Here is a 20,090-nt window from a genome sequence, read left to right on the forward strand (position 1 = left end):
AAACCAGCAGTCCCCACACCAGAGGCCTCTCTCCCTTCTGCTGCTAAGCACTTCCCTCCCAACCTCGTTGAGCAAATGCATCACACCTGAGCAGAGCTACTGGAGAGGGAAAAAGGACGACAGCACAGAAAACACATACATGCTGCCGTGTAAGGAAACATATACCTGGATACAGAGCGCTCTCTATTTAAAGTGAGGTATGCCTCATATAAGAACTACATCAACCTGTCTGATACCTGCAATTATGCTGCTGAGATTTCAATTTGGTAAAACAAGGGTCTGTTTATCTAGCTGGGGAAATTATCTTGATAGTGGTATCTGATGTTGCACTTCAGCCGCTACATCAGCCTCTTGTAATTTCCACTTAATTTAATTTTTCTTCAATCTGTGCTCATTAACTCTCGATTCACCGTCCCACATCACCGGCATATTGTTGATTTGATGGTCGGAGCTTTTTGCCAGAACAGGTCCAGTGAGCGAGGACGGCGTCTACACGTACGATAAATGATCCCGTTGTTTTTTTTTTAAGAGAGGAATATTAACATGACCCTCACAGAAGTGGCCTCGGGGCATATGGGTAATCTAATTTAGCTTGAGTAATGTTACCCGTCGTTAGCAAATGAATACAGCCGGCTCCCCTCTGAAGGCTGTGCAATCTATTCTGTTATTGTGGATAAAATTAGCCACCAGTTAAGGTTGTTTTTCAGCCTGGGATGAAAAAATGTGACGGGGAAGCTGGCAGCTGTAATTGAAGTTAATCACTGCTGAGTTTAGATGTGTCACTCCTGATTCCAGCAGAAGTGATCTTGTATGTTTCTGTCATTGCTCTAACAGTTCCGGTGTACTGAAATGCTTTGCCGGTGATATTTCTGGTAAAGCTCTGAGAGATTCCTGCCAGACGCTGTCATCTGTTTTTAGTAGGGATGCACCGATACCGACGCTGATATCGGATATTGGGCCGTCATCACACTTGCCAACCTGAGACCTTTTTTTTTCCTTCCACATAACAGAATGATCCCAGTGTCTTCCACACAGTGAGGCATATAGCTTATTAATTAAACACCGGTATCGGATCGGTACTTGGTATCGGTACTCGGTATCGGTACTCGGTATCGGCCACATCGGATCGGTGCATCTCTAGTTTTTAGTGTTTCTCATCTCCTGCTCGGTTGACACGAGGTGATCCCTCCAGCATGAGACACTTGTACCGTCCGTGATGTGCCATCACCGCGGTCGTCCACACTGCCGTCTGTTGCTTGGAGACTCTGCAGCTGTGAGGCGTTGGGTCTCCTCGCAGTCACCAGGGGACCGCGAGTGAAATGAAGCAGGTCAGGGGGTCACGCTGCGCCAAAAGACACTATTATTACACACTTAGAGACAAGCGGTCGCTCTCACAGCCTCCTCCTCCTCCTCCTCTGGGAGAAAAGGCAGTTTTGCTGCAAATGCTTCCAGGTGGAACATGATAATGAACACAACTGTCTCTCATCTCTCAGCCCACACGATGGGTGTTTTTTTTCTCTTTTTAAAAACTGAGATGATTTATCTTTGATGATCAATTTCCTGGTTCAGTTAGCTACTGATGGTGTTTACAGAAAGCACTTTGGCTCTCTCACATTACATTAAAACGTGTGAGACATCAGACTCAGACACATATTTCTTTTGTATAATTGGCGCACAATCCAGACACATCTCTTACACACAAACAATACTCTCCAAAGACTTTCCCCTTACGCCTCTCGCTTTAAACGTCTTGTCATTTAAGTGTGTTAAAAACCCGGAGCTGTGTGAGCGTTGTCAGGGCTGAATATGGGCCAGAGTCCTGTCTAAAGTGGGGCACAGTGGTTTATAAAAAGCACGCCCATTTACTCAAGTATTTCATAGGGAAAAGGTTGATTATGCCTTTGAGATGTATCAGGTCATTACTGGGTTGTTTTTAACCATCCTCAAGTCATTTTTTTAGCACAGCATTTGATGAATATATTGTTAAAGATGAAATTAAAAGGAAAACATATGTGCAGCACACAGTATGACTGAGCCACTTGTAGGATTTTGCTCCACATTGAAGTTAACATATATTCAGGAACATTCATTAAACATGTATAATATACTTCACATTCTAGAGGTCCTACGCTGAAGCCCTTTTTCTGTCTTTCCGAATCTGGATCAGCTGCTGGCATCAGGTGGGACCCTTGTCTCGAGCCTTAACTGCTGATTGGCTGAGTAAGTAGATCAGCTCATTCAGATGACAACTAATAAAGGAAGCCCCCCCTCCCCCCAAAGGAGTCCCCTGGCACACTTCAGCGCCTCAGACAATTGAGCTGGAAACGGCAACAAGAAAAATGAGCGACAGAGAGTGTTTCAGATAAATGATTGGCATGATGATTAAATATTCAATAGCACTGTCAAAACTTCAAGTTCTCATTAGAAGTGCACAACTGGAACGCTCACACAGTCAATAGACCGAGAGCTGAACTTTAAATCAAAGTGTCTGATCTTGACCCGTCTCCTGTCGACACCAGAATGGTCCAGTAATGGGCGTAATAGGTGCGAGCACTTCCCCAGTGCGTCTTCGTCTCGTATAGCTGAATGGCCTCAGCTCACCAAAGGCAACTTGGGAGGGAGAGGAAGCGAGGAGAGAGGTAGAAAACTAGGGCACTGTTATCTGGCCGACTTTTTTTACCAACCACCAGGCGTGAGGCAGAGAAAGAGACAGAAAGAGCTGTGGAAACTAGAGCCGGAGAGACGAGAGGACATCACAAGTGTAGACGAGACAGGGGGGGAACCTCTGGAGTCAACCGAAGACAACCTTGACTGTCCTACGCAGCCTTTTACGATCACACACACGTGCAAACGCGGGCACGTGAACACACACACACACACACGTCGAGCGGCAACATGTTTGAGGAGCAGGCGACCAAGGTCAAGATCACATCCGTGGTGATTTTGGTGGGCATGTCGTCGATGCTGGCGGCGGTGGTGACCGACCACTGGGCCGTGCTCAGCCCCCGGGTGGAGAAGCTCAACGCCACCTGCGAGGCGGCCCACTTTGGCCTCTGGAGGCTCTGCAAGAAGACCATCTTCATCGTGGAGGAAGACCCTCAGGGCAAAGGCTGCGGCCCCATCAGCTTACCTGGAGGTACGGAGCCTTCTGTTGTCACTGCTGGGGAAAGAAAACCTGCTGCTTCATGATCTGTGTGCTGTTGTTGTTGTTGTTGTTGTTCTGCTCCGGGGTTAAAGTTCATGTCAAGGTGACATTCTGACTTTTATATTTGATATCAAGGTGAATTTGTTGTGTGGTTGCTGACTTCCTGGATGTATAGTCGCGGTGAGGAGTTTTTCTTTTGCCAGATTTAGAAACAGAGAAAGAAAAAAACCTGTTGAAAGAAATATTTATACTACAGTTCTGCTTCATGTATCTGTGTAAACATGCAGGTCAAGCAGACAAAAACAACAGAATACGGCGGGTCTGTCTGCTAGCTTTCACACTTATCAGAGTTAGAATTGAGCTTGACGTATATATGAGTTTCAGCTATGCAGAACTGGTGTTTTTCTTCCCAATTTCCAATAATCTCTGTTTATCAAGGAACATTCACTTTTCCATAAATCTTGGGTCATCAAACATTGCTTTGACATCTAAAAATCATTTTAAGGACAGCCTCAGTGGCAGTAAAGAAGGAACAGAGAGGGTTGGAGCTACATTTGGTCAACCTTTTCTTCCACCCTGTGTAACAGATCTTCGACGCAGCTTCTCACTGAAACTGTCATTATGTTCCACAGAGGAAGTCTCTGAACAGGCCGCCAATTAAGCACAGTCAAACCAGCTGAAGTCAAGTGCGTAATGGAAGAGCGTCGCCGCCGCTGTGCTTCACAGTTTACATGACAAAAACATGAATCTGGGCTGATGGACTCTCGACGAGGAGGAATGAAATCCATTTTACCTCACAGGAAGTGTTACGTAATTTGTCAGCATACTCAACTCTCTATATACAAAAATGTAGAGAAGCTATTTAACGTATTCAGCTCTTGCTCTGTCAGACTCACAGTGTCACGGCAGTTTGTGAAATCTATTTGATTCGTGTACATGGACGAATTTCCCTTTTTTTTCGTGACGCTCAGCACGACTTTCAACAACGTATTTTTGGTGCGTTTTCCAACGAATGTCTAGCAACACGTGACGCACGTGTCAATTTCCACTCCAGTCTTTTCAAATTAAAACTACTTAGTTGTGTTTAGGAAAAGATTGTGGTTTGATTTAATAACACCGGAAGTGGCGTAACTTAAGTACAGAAGTTACATGACAAATCAAAGTTGACTTCTGGTTTCACATGGGGTACAAACACCCGTCTCCTGGGCAAAAGTCTGGTGTTTTTAGACCCACCAAGCCACCCCGACCTCCTCTCTACGCAACTGTTTATACTTCCCGCTTCACAATTACGTGGATTACATAAGAATTGATTTTGTGCTGGCCATCACGAAAAAATAGGAAATTTGTGTCAATGTACACGAATCAATACATTATATTTTGTGACTATTTCACGAACTGCTGAGCGACTGGACTGATCTCAGGTTGGCTTTGATCAAACCAGATGCGAGACTTTCTTTGCAGTTTTTAAGGAATATACTATAATTCAAGGAGTGTTTTCTGATGCTACTGATAAACCTCGCTTTGGGCAAAGTTTAAAGCGTCAGTAGGCAACAATTTTTTGGCATCATTGGGCAAAAATTCTTCAAGTGTTCCGAGAGAAAACTAGACTTCTGCTCCTCCTCATGGCTCTGTTTTCAGGCTTTAAAAAAATCTAGCCCGTGACGGAAGACTCTGACCAATCACAGGTCATTTCATAGAGAGAGTGCGTTCCTATCGGCTGTGCTCCGGCTGGTGGGCGGTGCTTGGTATTTCCTCAACTTGATCTCATCATGGTTGCCGGGTCACAAACTTTCTCATTTTACAGCTAAACAGTACACTACAAGATGTTTCTGAGAACATTTGAGGAGAGAAATAGACATTACAGTAACAGAATATTGATTCATATTTGATCAGCGCTGCCTAGTTTGACCGTTTGGTCGAAGTTCGTGAGTGATTGACAGCTGCTCAGAGACTGCAGACTCTAGATCAGCTCTGATTTGTTGTTTTCTTCCGGTCTATGAAATCCCGCAGATGTCATTAGGAACACCGGAGGATTCAGATTACCTGTCTCATGCACTACTGTCAGGATGTAGTGTCCGGTTTACAATCATATTTCTACCCACTCCTGCTTTAAATGCACCAATTTGCAAACTCTTGCTTAAATTCAAGCTATAAAACTAAAAAGTGGGCTGCTCATTGGTGCAGAATCTGTGTCAAAAAGGTAAAATGGTGGTCCATTTTGGAAGTTATTTCCCTTCCTTGCATAACATTACATTCAGTAACTGAGTCCAAAAAAAGAACAAGTCAACAGCGCTCTGTCTAGCAGTCAAACATCTCCAAAATAGCCATGTAGCCTGTTTGAAAAGAAGCCGGCCTCGGGATAAACAGCGTCTCGCTGGCCTCTGGCTGTGTGTGCGTGCCTTGCAGCCTAACAGAGAGATCTCACACTGACTCCATCATTGACTTTAGCCTCCGGCTCCCGCACCTCAGGATCAGTACAGGCCTTAATGAAGTGTGGCTTCCCGCTCCAGCTCGTGAGTTAAAGTACACCTGGGAGACTCGGGAGGGGATGAAGGGGATTGGGGAAGAAGACAGAAGTCTGTGTGGGTGGATAGAGAGGAAGGGATCCCTCTGTTAACGGGGGAAGTATGCATAGGAGGAGGAGGGGAGCTTTTAATACTGTACTGTACCTGAAAGAGAGGGCAGAGTTGTGACAGCTGCCTGCCTCCAAAACACCAAATGGAGACAGAAATTTCTATCTGTTAAGACCAGAAGTTGGACATCTTTCCCCATGGACAAGACATGAACGATCCAGTTACAACCTGACAGCAGTGGTGGCAGAATATCTGTGCAGAATCACAACTGCTTCAGCGATACTCGACGCGATCCGGAGTGGACAGGAACAACACGAGAGAGAGAGAAGCTGTCTGACGGACTAAACTCATTGGAGGCTCACCTGTCTCACTTCCAGCAGCAGAGGGAGTTCAGCCCTCCGTCTGCTGCCACCTGTCAGAGTTAATACCAGTTGTTTTAACAGAGACTCCCCCCCTTGGTTACATTCATACAACCACAGCGGCGTTTCTAAACTTGGCTCATGAGAGAAAGTGAGTCACTCTCTCATATTACCTGTAAAGGTCTGGGGGTTTGGCGCGTGGCTTTACGCAGCTCTGCCATTTGCTCCCACGCCGGGCACAAGAGTGGATCTATGAGTGTGACGGTGGTGGTGTGTCCTGTAGTCCTCTGTGCTGTCTTTTTATGTAATGTCAAGATGACATGGAGGGGGAGAGCAGTGGAGCTACCTCGGGTCTGAGAAGTGAAGCCAATGCTGAAGTGCCTTAAACTTGCATTCTCTCTAACAGCCAGCAGGGGGCGACTCCTCTGGTTGCTAAAAGAAGTCTGATTGTATAGAAGTCTATGAGAAAATGAGCCTACTTCTCACTTGATTTATTACCTCAGTAAACATTGTAAACATGAGTTTATTGTCTCAATCTCTAGTTTCAAGTCTTCTTCAATACAGCATGATGTTCATTTAGTAAATTATGGTTCCGTTTAGAGTTAAACAGACCATAAAGCAGAGGATGCTTTAGGGCGGGGCTACCTTGTGACTGACAGGTCGCTACTACAGCGTCGTCCGTGAGTTGTCCATGTTTTCGTCTTACAACTTTAACCCTTTCAAAGTGTGTTTTCTGTTCATCAAAGTTAATTATAACCTTTTTGATCACCTAAAAATGTCCGTATTTTTCAGCGTTCGATAGCTCCACCCTCTCGTGTCACTTCTGGTTGCAAAAAAACAAGATGGCGACAGCCAAAAGGCCGAACTCTTGGCTTCAAAACGTCAGTCCACAAACCAATGGGTGACATCACGGTGACTACGTCCACTTCTTATGCACAGTATTTGGGTGAGATGGTGATTGGTCAGCTTCCAGTGGCCAAGAAAAAGTGTCTACAGGTTTCTTCTCTAACAGGTGTTTTCTCTACTGGCACCCAGTTTGGTTAATGTAGTTTGACATCAGAGAGGACCACAGAGAAAATACAGCCACTCTCTGGCTTCAGCCCTTTGCTTTCTCCTTCACGATAGAGTGCCATCAGGACTGGCAGCTTGAGTACTGGATTGCACATTTTGAGTGCAATTTCACATGCATAAAAGTGTTTCACATGTGATAAATTCACAGGTGCTTTTTAAGGGTTGTCAGTGTTTGCACGTAACAAGTCAGCCAGCCTCTGGCAATATCGCAACACCTCATGATGAGGTCTGCAACATGGAGTCATTTTGACTGTTTCCATAGATTTTATCCCAGTATTCAACCTACAATACTACTGGACAGTTCGGAACAAATATTTAGATTGTTTTTACTAAATTAGCAACAAGTCAGATGCAAGATAGACTCAACATGTACTCTTACTGGTGTGTTATAGGATGCATACGCTTGTGAGGTTCTAATAATAACCGGCCACTGAGTTTAGAGCCTAATGGAGTGGCTGGCGCCAGCGTTACTTTACCTGCTTCTCAATTGAATGTGCGTCGTAGCTCGAGTGTTTAAACAAAGCACAATGAGTTGAAACCCTGAGCTGATCGAGAGTGCACCCTAACAGATTACATCCTTGATGAACAGTATACCCAAGCAAGCAGCGGTGATTGGACTTAATAACACGCATTTGCATTTTCCCCAAACAGAGGCGGGAGTCAGTCGTTGAGAGGCGCGTACACACACAAACACTTTCTCATAGAGGCACAATTACACTGCTTTGGTGAAGGGCTTGCATAACAACGGCAGCGAAGCGGTGAACCCAAGTGACTTTTGAAATGAGCTTCCCACAAATGAAGCATGACAGCTTGAGTGCTGTAAAAAAAAATCAAACGAACCCTTTATGGATGGCTTCATGCTGGTCGGATGGGAAATTAAGAGCGTAAATGGGGCTTTTGGGTGCATGTGTTTGTTCCTACACGTATGTGCACAAAGAAGAAGGAGAGGAGTTTATTATCAGATGTTTTAGAGCTTCCAAGGGCCTGTTCAGACCCGGTATTAACACACGTCCTCAGTGATCGGATCACATCTAAGTACAGGTGTGAACGCACTCGAGACGCATTGAGGACGCATTGAGATCGGATCTTTCAGACCACATTCAGAGGTGGCCCTGGACACATATGACCACATTCTTCTAACAGTGTGTACGCGGATGTGTCCTGGGCCACATTACGGACCGCCTACTCAACTGGCCGCAGGTCTCTGGACATACATTAGAATTAGAATGGGTTTTGATCCATTTAGACTCAATGATGTGTGTTTTGCCTTGTTAAGATGTGCTCCTCTAGTCGTCGTGCTATTGGACAATTTGGGCGTGTTCCTTCAAGTGTGGTTAGGCTTCAGTGGAGCAGAATGTGGAGCAACAATTTTTCTATTGCAGACCACAGATCACAGATTGTAGACTGTATTTCAGTTATTTCCAGCGGAACTGGTCCGAGATTGGTCATATGGTTATATTTTTGTTTATTTTTGTTTCTACGTGAGTCAGAAACACTTACATCCTGCTAGAAGTGGCGAGGACGGTTTATAGCAAGCTGCCACTACACTACATAATCTACAGACTATCAGACACGCAATGTGCATTATTATCATATTGTCGGAGGTGTGTCAGTGTTTTTGTTCCGCTCCTTTGCACGGAGCTGACTCCCGCCCGCCCGTTTGCTCGCTCTCATTCCCGGATCTTACAACTGACATTCATGTAATATTACATCACAATGTCTTACTACGTGTTTATTTGCATATAGAGCGGGGAAGTGAGATCGGATCACAAGTGGTCACTGGAGACGCATGTGGAGACGCATTGTAATGCCAGGTGTGAACAGACGTACTTAAAGCTGTCCACTTGTGTTCGGATCACTCAGGACACATGTTAATGCCAGGTGTGGACAGGGGCCAAGTTGTCTCGTCTTACAGTGGGAAGAGGTTACTACCAGAGCACTTAAACCTTCAAATAAAACATCCTCCTCTTCCTCTGCTTCTTTTCAGTGACACAATGCCGGTGACCCCAATTCATACTCTCAAAAGCACCGATGTCACCTTGAGCCACCGCTTTCACTTTTCCAGACGCCCTGTAATTTTCTTCTCTGCCAGCTTTGGGTGCAGAGCCAAAAAACGTGGAGGCGTGGCGCCGATTTTGCACTGAGAAAACAAGCGTAAGGGTCAATATTTGAATGAATATCTCCCCATTATGTTAATTTAAAAATATATAAAAGGAAATACATATTCAGAGATAACATCACTTACAGAAGGAGATACTCCGATGTGGGTTTTTTTGTGGTGACAAACCACCAGACAAACTTTTGAATTTCACAATAAAAGGTCAGGCCACACACGCACGCGTACATGCACATATTCACAAGGGCCGTGAGGACTCTCCTGTGCTGCCGTGTCCCAGTTATCAGATCTCCTAGTGGAATAGCCATTCAAATACCACCAGCACCACCCATCCTATTCACATTGACCCAGAATTAGTCGGTCATTCTGCGTGGCTCGAAAAAGAACAGCCTAAAAAAACACCATCTTCTGTAACAGCTAAGCTATTTCCGAGGACCTAAATTGTGGTTATAGGTAAAAACATGTAAATACCATACTAGAAACTGTAGAAGGAAAAAAACACGAGAATACTAAACGTAAAGTTGAGATGGAAGAAAGAGAGATGACAGGTGGAAGAAGGGTAAAGGAGAAGCTGCATGTCAGAGAGAGGGAGGTGGTAGCAGAGTTTAATAGAAAGAGGTAAAACTAAGATGACAGGCGATACCTCGCTCTAATCACTCTCCCCCGCTGGAACCAAATCTCCCCATTAGCCTGACTGCAAGGTCAATGATACGCACCCAGATGTTCTCCTCCTCACCCAATGTTCATCATCTAAAGTTACAAGCCAGATTCTTTTTTTAACCTTTTGTGGGCAGTTTTATTTTCATTACAAAATGTGAGTAGTTGCACTTGTTTTATTTTTAGTACAGTAAACTCCAAAAGTATGATGTGTCATAAAAACAGAACTTGGCAACAAAACTTTTTGGCGGTGACAAAGCAAAGTGATTAAATCATTTGGATGAATCACTCCTGTGCGTCTGCTCTTCCTGTCTTCTGTCTGTTGTAGCAACAAGGTAAAGGACTGAAGACAGAAGAGATTTGTTCTCCTGACTGCACCAATGTTGGAGACGCTATTCCTGTCATTTGGGTTGATTTGGCTCATGAATTGGCACCGATATCGGTACTATAACAGCTATTTTCCATTTTGGAATGAATCAAAATGTTGAAAACAAACTATTTAATTCTACCAATGATGTGAAATGGATGGACTATTAGCAAAGTCACCATCACAACAAAATGAGTCTGACTCAACGGGTGTAGATTGTGAGCATAATTCTGCCATTGGCTGCGTAGCTCCTCTTCTGCACTATCTGTTTTGAAAGGGCTGCGTCGCTGCATCGTGCGTTTAGCGCCGCTCAAAGATGATTGTGATTGGTTTAAAGAAATACTTTAATACCAGAATGCTTACGTGTGGAGCCAGACCTGTCTTAGCGCAGACACAGCTCTGTGGAGATAGGTCTTCCTCTGACGTCACCCATTGGTTTGTGGACTGCCGTTTTGAAGCCTCGAGTTTGGCATTTTGTCCGTCGCCATCTTGGTTTTTTGCAACCAGAAGTGACATGAGAGAGTGGTACAACTGAACACTGAATACACATTTTTTAAATGTTATAATTAACTATCATGAACTGAAAACACACTGTGAAAGGGTTAAAGTTGTAAGATGAAACCACGGACAACTCCCAGACCAGACAACGCCGTGGTAGCGACCTGTCAATCACAAGGTAGCCCCGCCCTAAAGCATACCCTGCTTTATGGTCTATTTGACTCTAAATGGGACCATAATTTACTAAATGAACATCATGCTGTATTGAAGAAGACTTGAAACTAGAGATTGAGACCATAAACTCATGTTTACAATGTTTACTGAGGTAATAAATCAAGTGAGAAGTAGGCTCATTTTCTCATAGACTTCTATACAATCAGACTTCTTTTAGCAGCCAGAGGAGTCGCCCCCTGCTGGCTGTTAGAGAGAATGCAAGTTTTATGACACTTCAGCATTGGCTTCACTTCTCAGACCTTGGACAAAACAAAAATAAACCTATTTGCTAAACTCCGCCTCTGAACTGCGATTGTCCAATCGTATCTTAGCAGCCGTAACTAGGAATGGCGACTCCGTCAAGCTTTGGATTTCTCAATAATTACTCAGAAATTCAAGGTAAATCCGACGGCCGTTATTATTAAAATGAGAACGATTGTGACCCGGCAGCCATGCTGAGATCTCTTGAGGAAATACCAAGCACCACCCACCAGCCATAGCACAGCCAATAGGAACGCTCTCTCTCTCTGAAATGACCTGTGATTGGCCAAAGTCTCCCGTCACGGGCTAGATCTTTTTAAAGCCTGAAAACAGAGCCATGAGGAGGTGCAGAAGTCTAGTTTTCTCTCATATGCTGAAAGGTTATTATGGAATTTTTGCCAAATGATGCCAAAAAGTGTTGCCTACTACAGCTTTAACTCTCAGTTTCTTTCCCTGCTCTCTAGTTATCCTTTGTAATTCATCGATAACTTCATATAACTAGAGGATCGGGCTTTTGAAGCTTCCTTTGTATGAACCAAACGTCTCTCTGTCTTGTCTTTGTGTGGTTGGCAGATAACAGTCTTCATAGAAACTGGAGTAAATCTTATAGCTACGCCCAAACACACATTAGCTTAGATTAGTTTAGCCCCAGAGGTAGAGACAGCTAATGAGAGAAGACTAATGAAAATAATATATTTGCGGATCCAAGCTGCTCTGTGACCCCGCCTCCGATTCTCCCCACCGTCAGCCTGTCCATCCTCTCAATCTCTCTCTCACACACACACACACACACATGCATGCACGCACTCCTCTTGATATGCCTTTGTAAATAGATAGGCCTAGCCAAGACCTGCAGCAGCCTGTTGCTAGGTTACCTCTTTAGTGATTCTCTCTCATCCTGGGTAACAAACAGCTCCTCCGTTGCCTGGTATACACATACAAACACACATGTATGTGCACACCCATGCAGACACCAGTCCACAAACATCGTCCGTGTCCGTGTGGACAGAGAGAGCACCTGTCTGCTTTATGGATTTAATCTCGGTGAGAGTTGATGATGAGTGGAGGAAAGAGGTCCTCGCCACCCCCCCACTCTCTCAGCCCAGCTGCCCTTAGAGACAACAAATAGAAAGATGGATGTGTGGGCAATGACTGCACCCAGGAATCGTTTTTCTTTATGAGGCTTTATTGAAGATTGGACTATGAGTTTGGACAAGCAAAGTGCAGAAATGTATCATTCCTGTGTGTAGAAGTGTCAACTGGTTTCTGAGAAGTAAACAACGAGATGGACAGTGAAGGATTTGAGTTGTTATTTTAGGATAACAGCAGATAACTAAGTGAAGCCAATGCTGAAGTGTCTTAAACTTGCATTCTTTCTAACAGCCAGCAGGGGGCGACTCCTCTGGTTGCTAAAAGAAGTCTAATTGTTTAGAAGTCTATGAGAAAATCATTGTAAACATGAGTTTATAATCTCAATCGCTAGATTCAAGTCTTCTTCAATACAGCATGATGTTCATTTAGTAAATGATGGTCCCATTTAGAGTCAGATAGACCATAAAGCAGGGGATGCTTTAGGGCGGGGCTACCTTGTGATTGACAGGTCGCTACCAGGGCATCGTTCGGTAAGGGAGTTGTTTTCGTCTTACATCTTTAACCGTTTCACAGTGTGTTTTCAGTTCATGAAAGTTAAAATTCTAACCTTTTATTACACGGCTGTGTTGAATACTTGATTCTGATTGGTCAATCACGGCGTTCTGCGGTCTGTAATTTCTTTAGAGCAGACCGTTGCTATGGGCGCAGTTCTGATGACCGTTTTTGTGTCAAATTATTGATTTCTTCATTAAGTAGCCGTGTAATAAGCGTGATAATGTACAGCGAGCCGGTCATTGTTGTGAAAGAAACCATTTCAGCATCGCCCTGTCGGGGTTTCTTTCACAACAGTGACCGTCTCGCTGTACATTATCCCTTACTTGGTCGCCTGAAAATGTCTTATTCATGATCGGTTGTACTAATGGTGCCTTTAAATGAAACTCGTGAGCTCGTATTTACAAGAATGAGAAGTCGTGTACACGATATGCTTAGCGTTCAAGTGGTAAAGTTGTGAGAACACCGCTGCTAAGCAACGGCAATATTAACGTGGCTGTCGGTTTCTAGAAGCCACAGAGCTGCACTTCTGGTTGCAAAAAAAACAAGATGGTGACGGCCAAAATGTCGAACTCGAGGCTTCAAAACCGCACTACGTCCACATCTTATAAACAGTCTATGGTCATACAACATTACCTTCTTTCATAGCTGTGTGTTTCATTAATGTCGGTGTGTTTATTAGCTTTCTGATGGGATCCATTTACAGTGATTGGTATTGCAGACACACAGATATAACCTGAACCACCTGCTGTCTTCCCCTTTTGTTTCATCTCCCTCTTTCTTCTCTCTCTCTCTCTCCTCCCTGTTTTACTCTACAGCAAAAAACTGTTCCTACTTCAAACACTTTACCTCGGGGGAAGAAGCTGAAGTTTTTGAAGTCAAGACCCAGAAAGGTGCGTGCCTCCCCGCTGCCACCCAGGCTACATTTTACAACACATCCTATAACACCCAACAGCAAAAACAGCATTTTCTACATGGATATATGCTCAGATATGCTGTCACATGTAAGAAATCTAATATACACAGACACAACAACCTACACTTTCCTTTCTTACACAACTAATGTGCAATATGCCTTTTTCTTTTCAATATAACGAGGAAACATTTGAACACAAACTCAGTTAAATGCACACCGTCCCTTACATGAGATAAGAAGGAAACCTGTTTCTCTGATTCTCATCTTCTCATCATCCCTGCTTTGCTATTTTCAAAGTAAATGTTTTTCCAGGAAGCAGCAGCTCCTCCATTGGCTCTGCGTTGGCCAGCGGACCCGTTCAGCTTCACATAGAAGAACACACAGCTGGTTACTCATAACGGAGACAATTAAAGATCATTATCAAACTATTAGATCAATTGCAGCACACGGTTACGTCTTGGTGAAATCAGCGAAGACACATATTGAAAATGATGAATTTATACAGCGTTTCATATGTGGTGGTCGTCAGGATAGTGTCAGATACAGAATATTATGGACAAAGAAATATATTCCTTGACATCAGTTCAACGCTGTCGCGACCCCCTTAGTTTATTTATTCATCTGTTAAACTTTCATGCCTCATCATTAACCTCTCGTGTCCTTTCAGAGCCTGCCCCTCCCTCCTGCCTGCGATCACCTCATTCCCTTCAACTGGGTTTCCCTGGCCACCTCCTCACCTGCAGCTTGTTCCCTAACCAGTTCCTCAGCCCATATATACCAGTCCTAGTTCACCAGTCCCACTTACCAGATTGTCTAGTGTCTTGCCACCTAGCTTTCCAGCATGGATTTGTTTGCCTGATTGGACTGATTACCTGGTATTGACCTTTGCCTACTTAGTAAAAGCTTTAACCCCCTGAGACTCACAATCCCGACTGACTTTACTGTCTTTCAGAGGCTCTAGCAGGTGAAGACACAGATATCATATGAAACTAGAAAAACCCAAGGAATCCATTGGTACCAACCATGTCATGCTACCATGTCGGGGAGGGGTCCCTTGACCTCTGACCTCAAGATATGTGAATGAAAATGGGTTCTATGGGTACCCACGGGTCTCCCCTTTACAGACATGCCCACTTTATGATATATATCATGCAGTATAAATGTGTTATTTTCCCCTATTCTAAAATGGTGTGTTTGAATATTTCTGCATACTGGGGTCCCTAAACAGTGTTGAAATTACATAAATTGGGTATCACTGTAAAGCTGAGACTCTTGTGGATCCAATGAGCCCAACTGTATTCATGTGTGATGATGTTAGTCCCCATAGGAGACATTTCATTGTAGTGAGACCATTTTTTTTTTTATTTGACCTCACAGTATAAAATGACCTGTGGTGACCTCTAGGATAATCACAGCCTCATGAAACTTTACAGCCACAAACTAGAGACCTAGAGCATTCAGAGGATGGATGGATCAAACTAGAGACCTAGAGCATTCAGAGGATGGATGGATCAAACTAGAGACCTAGAGCATTCAGAGGATGGATGGCTTTCCTAGGTGGTAAATAACCACTAACACATTGTTGGTTTCACACGGGATGCATACCCCGTCGTCCCCGACCTCCACCCCATATGGAGTTTCACACAGTCTATCATAATGACTACGGTCACTAGAGGTCGCTGTCGTGTTCTTTTATACCTTCTTTCAGTGATCTACCATGTGAATAGATGATATACCTACTAGTAGGTGTAGTAGGCCCCTACTGACCCACATCTATGGGGCTATAAGCCTATTTAATAACCTGACAACAGCAAAAACGTGCACACGTGAGATGCATGAAGAAATCTTTACACACAGACCAACAGTCCTCAAACAGACTGTAGCGTCGGGTTATTTTACACTCGGTGTTTCTCCACAGTCGGGGTGCTGAAATGGAATAGGACGCTCCAAGGATCATTTCTATCACAGTTGGAGTGTTGGAGAGCAGGAAAGACTAGATTATCTTTATCTGACAACAGACGGGAGGGAAGAGAGAGAGAGAGAGAGAGAGAGAGAGAGAGTGAGAGAGAGAGAGAGAGAGAGAGAGAGATGTCGTAATCATGTTGTTAGAAGCCGGCAGCATCGTATCTGTCATGCAAATGGCAATATTGCCAGTTAGGATAAATGAGTGTTGTTTTTAAAATGAGGCTAATTTAAAGGCTAATTATCTGTGTCATAACTCGCCTGAGTGCAATATTGAAATAATTATTATGGAAACGAGACTGCAGCCGCCCCTTCTGCTCCTGCACTCTCTCAATGTTTAATTGCTACCACTTTGCCGCCTCTCTTCCCTCCATCTCTCACTCTCTTCTTTCTTTCTTTTTTACTGTCGCTTCTTTCCTATCTCTCCCCAGAGTACAACATCTCAGCAGCAGCCATCGCCATCTTCAGCCTGTTCTTCATGACCCTGGGCACCCTCTGTGTCATCTTCTCTTTCGGGAAGGGACGGGACTACCTGCTCCGGCCCGCTGGGATGTTCTTCGCCTTCGCAGGTCAGATGATGTGAATCACAGATCAGGCTCTCGTCTGGTATACTCTCGTCTCGTCTCTCTCGTGTTATGCAGCTCAACTCGAAGCGAGGTGTGTCGGTGTCATCGTCGTGCACACCTTTTTCTTTTGGTGATGAATATTACTTATGCAGCTCATTAAACCGAGCTGACACAGCTCATTTTTTCATCACATTTTTTTTGGAGGTGGTGAGTGAGTGTTGAATTAACTTTGATGGGTGCAAACTCCCATCTAGCATCAAATTTATTGTTTCAAAATTCAACTAAAACTGACAATCTTTTGGATTAAACATATGGCAAACCGTTTTAACATTTAAAAGCTAGACAGGATATTCATTAGAGATATCTGCAACGTCATTTTGACTGGGCAAAACTTGAATTTTAGATATCCGTTTAGACTAGTATATACTAATATCCGCAAAGGAATTGTTGATATCTACAATTTAATTCTGACTAGTCAGAATTCCAGTTCAAGATATCTTTAATTCTCCTCTATTGTAGATATTTACATTGTCATTTTTAGATATCTAAAATAAAACTTTGACTAGTCAGAAAGACGTTGTAGATATCTTTAACTGGAGTAAGGGATAGTCAAAATGTAATTATGGATATCCTGAATTAGAGTTTTGACTAGGCGAAATGACGTTGCAGATATCTGTAACTACGTCAGCAGCTACGGCAAGTTGGAAGCCGAAGCAAGCCCCCAGGAAGAGCGCCGGTCGTTGATCCCAACTTTCATAGTGGCCAAACGGCGGCACTACAACTTCCGTGTCGTCACGTTATGCATTGGGCCCAAAAATACTTTTCCCCATAGACTTACATTGGGAAAGAGACGTCTGTAACTCAGCGGATAATCTTTTTTTAGGTGAATCAACTTCCTAGTACGAACACCTGAATAACCCTTATTTAAATCATCATGTCCTTAAAGTTGTGAAATGCACTAATAGCTGAATCCAGAGTTATTTCTCTTCCTCCGTTCATGTGAATGAGACCCAGACCGAGGCTGGAGCGCCAAGCCGTGACGACGGCGTGTCGTTGGGACCCCGTGACCGAGTCATGTGACTGAGCAGACGCTACTGCGCATGTTCCATGTGCCCAAGATCCGGGTACTTTTCCAGGCGGAAGTCGAGCCATTTTGTCTTCATGCGCCACTGAGCAAGTTTCATAGGAATGAACGAGGCCAACGCTGTATCCAGTTCTCTTTATACATCCATGGGCGGAAGCTATTCAAACATACTATGACGCATTGCTGCAGGCGAATTGGTTTATAAAGTGTGTCTGGAGACAATAAATCTACAACACGTTGTCAATTTCTACCACAACTCTCTAGTGAACAAAGCTCTTGTTCTCCACAGATCCCTCGATGATAAGCTCTTTCTATTTCATGTAATTTTCTATCTATCTGATCCACAGCGGTCCCTGAACCACTCGTCTCACAGCCGGCTGCTCAAAGAGACCGATGTTATGTGTCCAGCTCGAAGGACTAAAGGCTCGTTGTGATTAAATTGAGGTTGTTGCTTGTTACTACAATTAGAAAGAGCCGTCAAGCTTCGCCATTCAATGTTAAAACGGCTTGCCATACAACACAATCTGCTTTTAACAGCAGCCCATTCTTTCTGTTTTCTGGTCACAGGGCTTTGCATCATCATCTCCGTCGAGGTCATGCGCCAGTCCGTCAAGCGTATGATCGACAGCGATGAGACCATCTGGATCGAATACTACTACTCCTGGTCCTTCACCTGCGCCTGCGCCGCCTTCACCCTGCTCATCCTCAGTGGAGGCGCCCTGCTCCTCATCTCAATGCCCCACATGCCTCGTAACCCCTGGGAGACCTGCATGGACGCTGAGCCCGACACCTTAGAGTAGCCTCAGGTGATGCAACGTCTGAAAGCCTGCTTAAAATAACAAAACAAAAAATAAAAGTGGTTTGGCATATTTTAGCCCTTTAACGACATATCTTATCCCACATATTTATCCTTACTGCAAGCTATTTCCCAAAGTGTTTCCCACTTTCCGTGGCCATTGATTTCAGATAATGTTGGTAAAATATTAACTTGTGATAGTTAACCAGCCACAGCAAAAAACAATGGATTTCACGTTATCTTCACAGGGTAAAGCAATTGAAGCAAGAATGTTTTGAAAACTCTTCCTTGTTGGTGTGTTTAAAGGAACAGTGAGTAACATTTTGGAGGATCTATTAGCAGAAATGGAATATAATATTCATAACTATGTTTTTATTAGTGTATAATCACCTGAAGCTAAGTATCGTTGTGTTTTTGTTACCTTAGAATGAGCCGTTTATATCTATCAACATCCGCCATGTTGCTCCACCATGTTTCTACCCAGAACGGACAAACCGAACACTGACTCTAGAGAGCGTTTCACGTTTTTACGTTCCCTGAAGGCCACCGTAACGTGAGCTGCAGAGTGCAAAACCGTGGTATCGCCAGCAGCCGTCTGACTTCCGTTGCTCCTAAAGTGGTCTTGGTAAGGATGACCTCTGAGCGAGGTGAACGGCGTTACCACGGTTTTGCACACGGCGGCTCACGTTACCGAAGTCTTGGAAAGGGAGGAGTGAGCGGAGGGGTACTCAGCTGGTTGCAATCTGCAACCACACCACTAGATACCATCAAATCCTACACACTGGTACCTTTTAAGAGCTGAAGAATAATTAAGTAACAGCCGAGACTTAAGAGTCACCTGCCGAGCAGCACCTTTTTTTTAAAGCAAGAATTTACCAAACTCACGTTATGTTTGTTTTTTTTACAAGGTCATTAATTGATTTTGAGGAATAACATATCTCATAAAATCAATGCTCTTCAGCAGCGGTTTTAGGATGTTGAAGCTCCTAAACACACTCACACATCAAGTGGGCTCTGCTTGTAACTGCATCACCTCGTGACAAAAAAACGAATGAAAAACAAGCCAACTAAATGTCCATACTGTTTGAAGCAAACAGTATCGAAATTTTTTTGCTAATTGAGTTTCATACTGTTCTAAAATCAGCTGCAACCAGTCGGATGGAAGAAAGGATCTAGAGACGTATACTTTGGAAAGAGTTTGCAGTAAATGAGGTAAAACATGCACCTGTATCGCTCTTTAAGGCTTATGCTACGTGTCCACAGCCTCCGTGCTTTCCACGCCCCCCATTCATTGTCTATGTAAGCAGCCGCGCAATGCATTCTGGTAGCGTGGCGCTCGCGATTTGAGAGACTAGGCGTCACGACGCCCGCTCCTCATTTGCATAAAGTTGAGGGCTTGTGTACTTTATGCAAATCATGGGCGTCTGACGCGACTCGCCGCGTCTCGAAACTCCCGAGGATCTTTTAAAATAAACGTTGTCGATCCAAAATAAAGACAGATTCAGCAACTGCATGGATTATTTCTTGCCTCAAATGTTTTCAGAAACACATTTCAGTGAACTATTTACGTGAAATAAGAGAAGAAAGTTTCCAAACGAGCCTCCATACTGGTTCCGGTTTGAAAGCTGGGAGCAGCAGCCAACGGCGGGGAAAGCGTTCATCCAATCAGGAGGCGTGTGCCTTCTTTCTAGGGACAGCACACCAAGTGCCAATGCTGGGAAGCGTCGCGTTCCCTCGCGATAAAAAACGCCCCTGTGAACACGTACCTTTAGACCTTCATCAGGGTATTTGACTATAAAGTGCCACATTTAAGGGTTTTGACACATTTTACGATACAAAGAATGCCATAGTGTTCGACAATC

General features: G+C 44.1%; 1 protein-coding gene across 1 annotated transcript; it reads left to right on the plus strand.

Moving 5' to 3' along the window:
* Nucleotides 1-2,353: 2,353 nt before the first annotated feature.
* Nucleotides 2,354-18,443, plus strand: LOC119501304 (voltage-dependent calcium channel gamma-1 subunit-like). The gene is made up of 4 exons (XM_037791599.1): nt 2,354-3,136; nt 13,723-13,797; nt 16,214-16,351; nt 18,000-18,443. Exons 1-4 carry the CDS (start codon nt 2,896-2,898, stop codon nt 18,230-18,232), a joined length of 687 nt encoding a protein of 228 aa, XP_037647527.1. The 5' UTR covers nt 2,354-2,895; the 3' UTR covers nt 18,233-18,443.
* Nucleotides 18,444-20,090: the final 1,647 nt, after the last annotated feature.

The sequence above is a fragment of the Sebastes umbrosus genome, chromosome 14, assembly GCF_015220745.1.
Source record: "Sebastes umbrosus isolate fSebUmb1 chromosome 14, fSebUmb1.pri, whole genome shotgun sequence".
NCBI lineage: Eukaryota > Metazoa > Chordata > Actinopteri > Perciformes > Sebastidae > Sebastes > Sebastes umbrosus.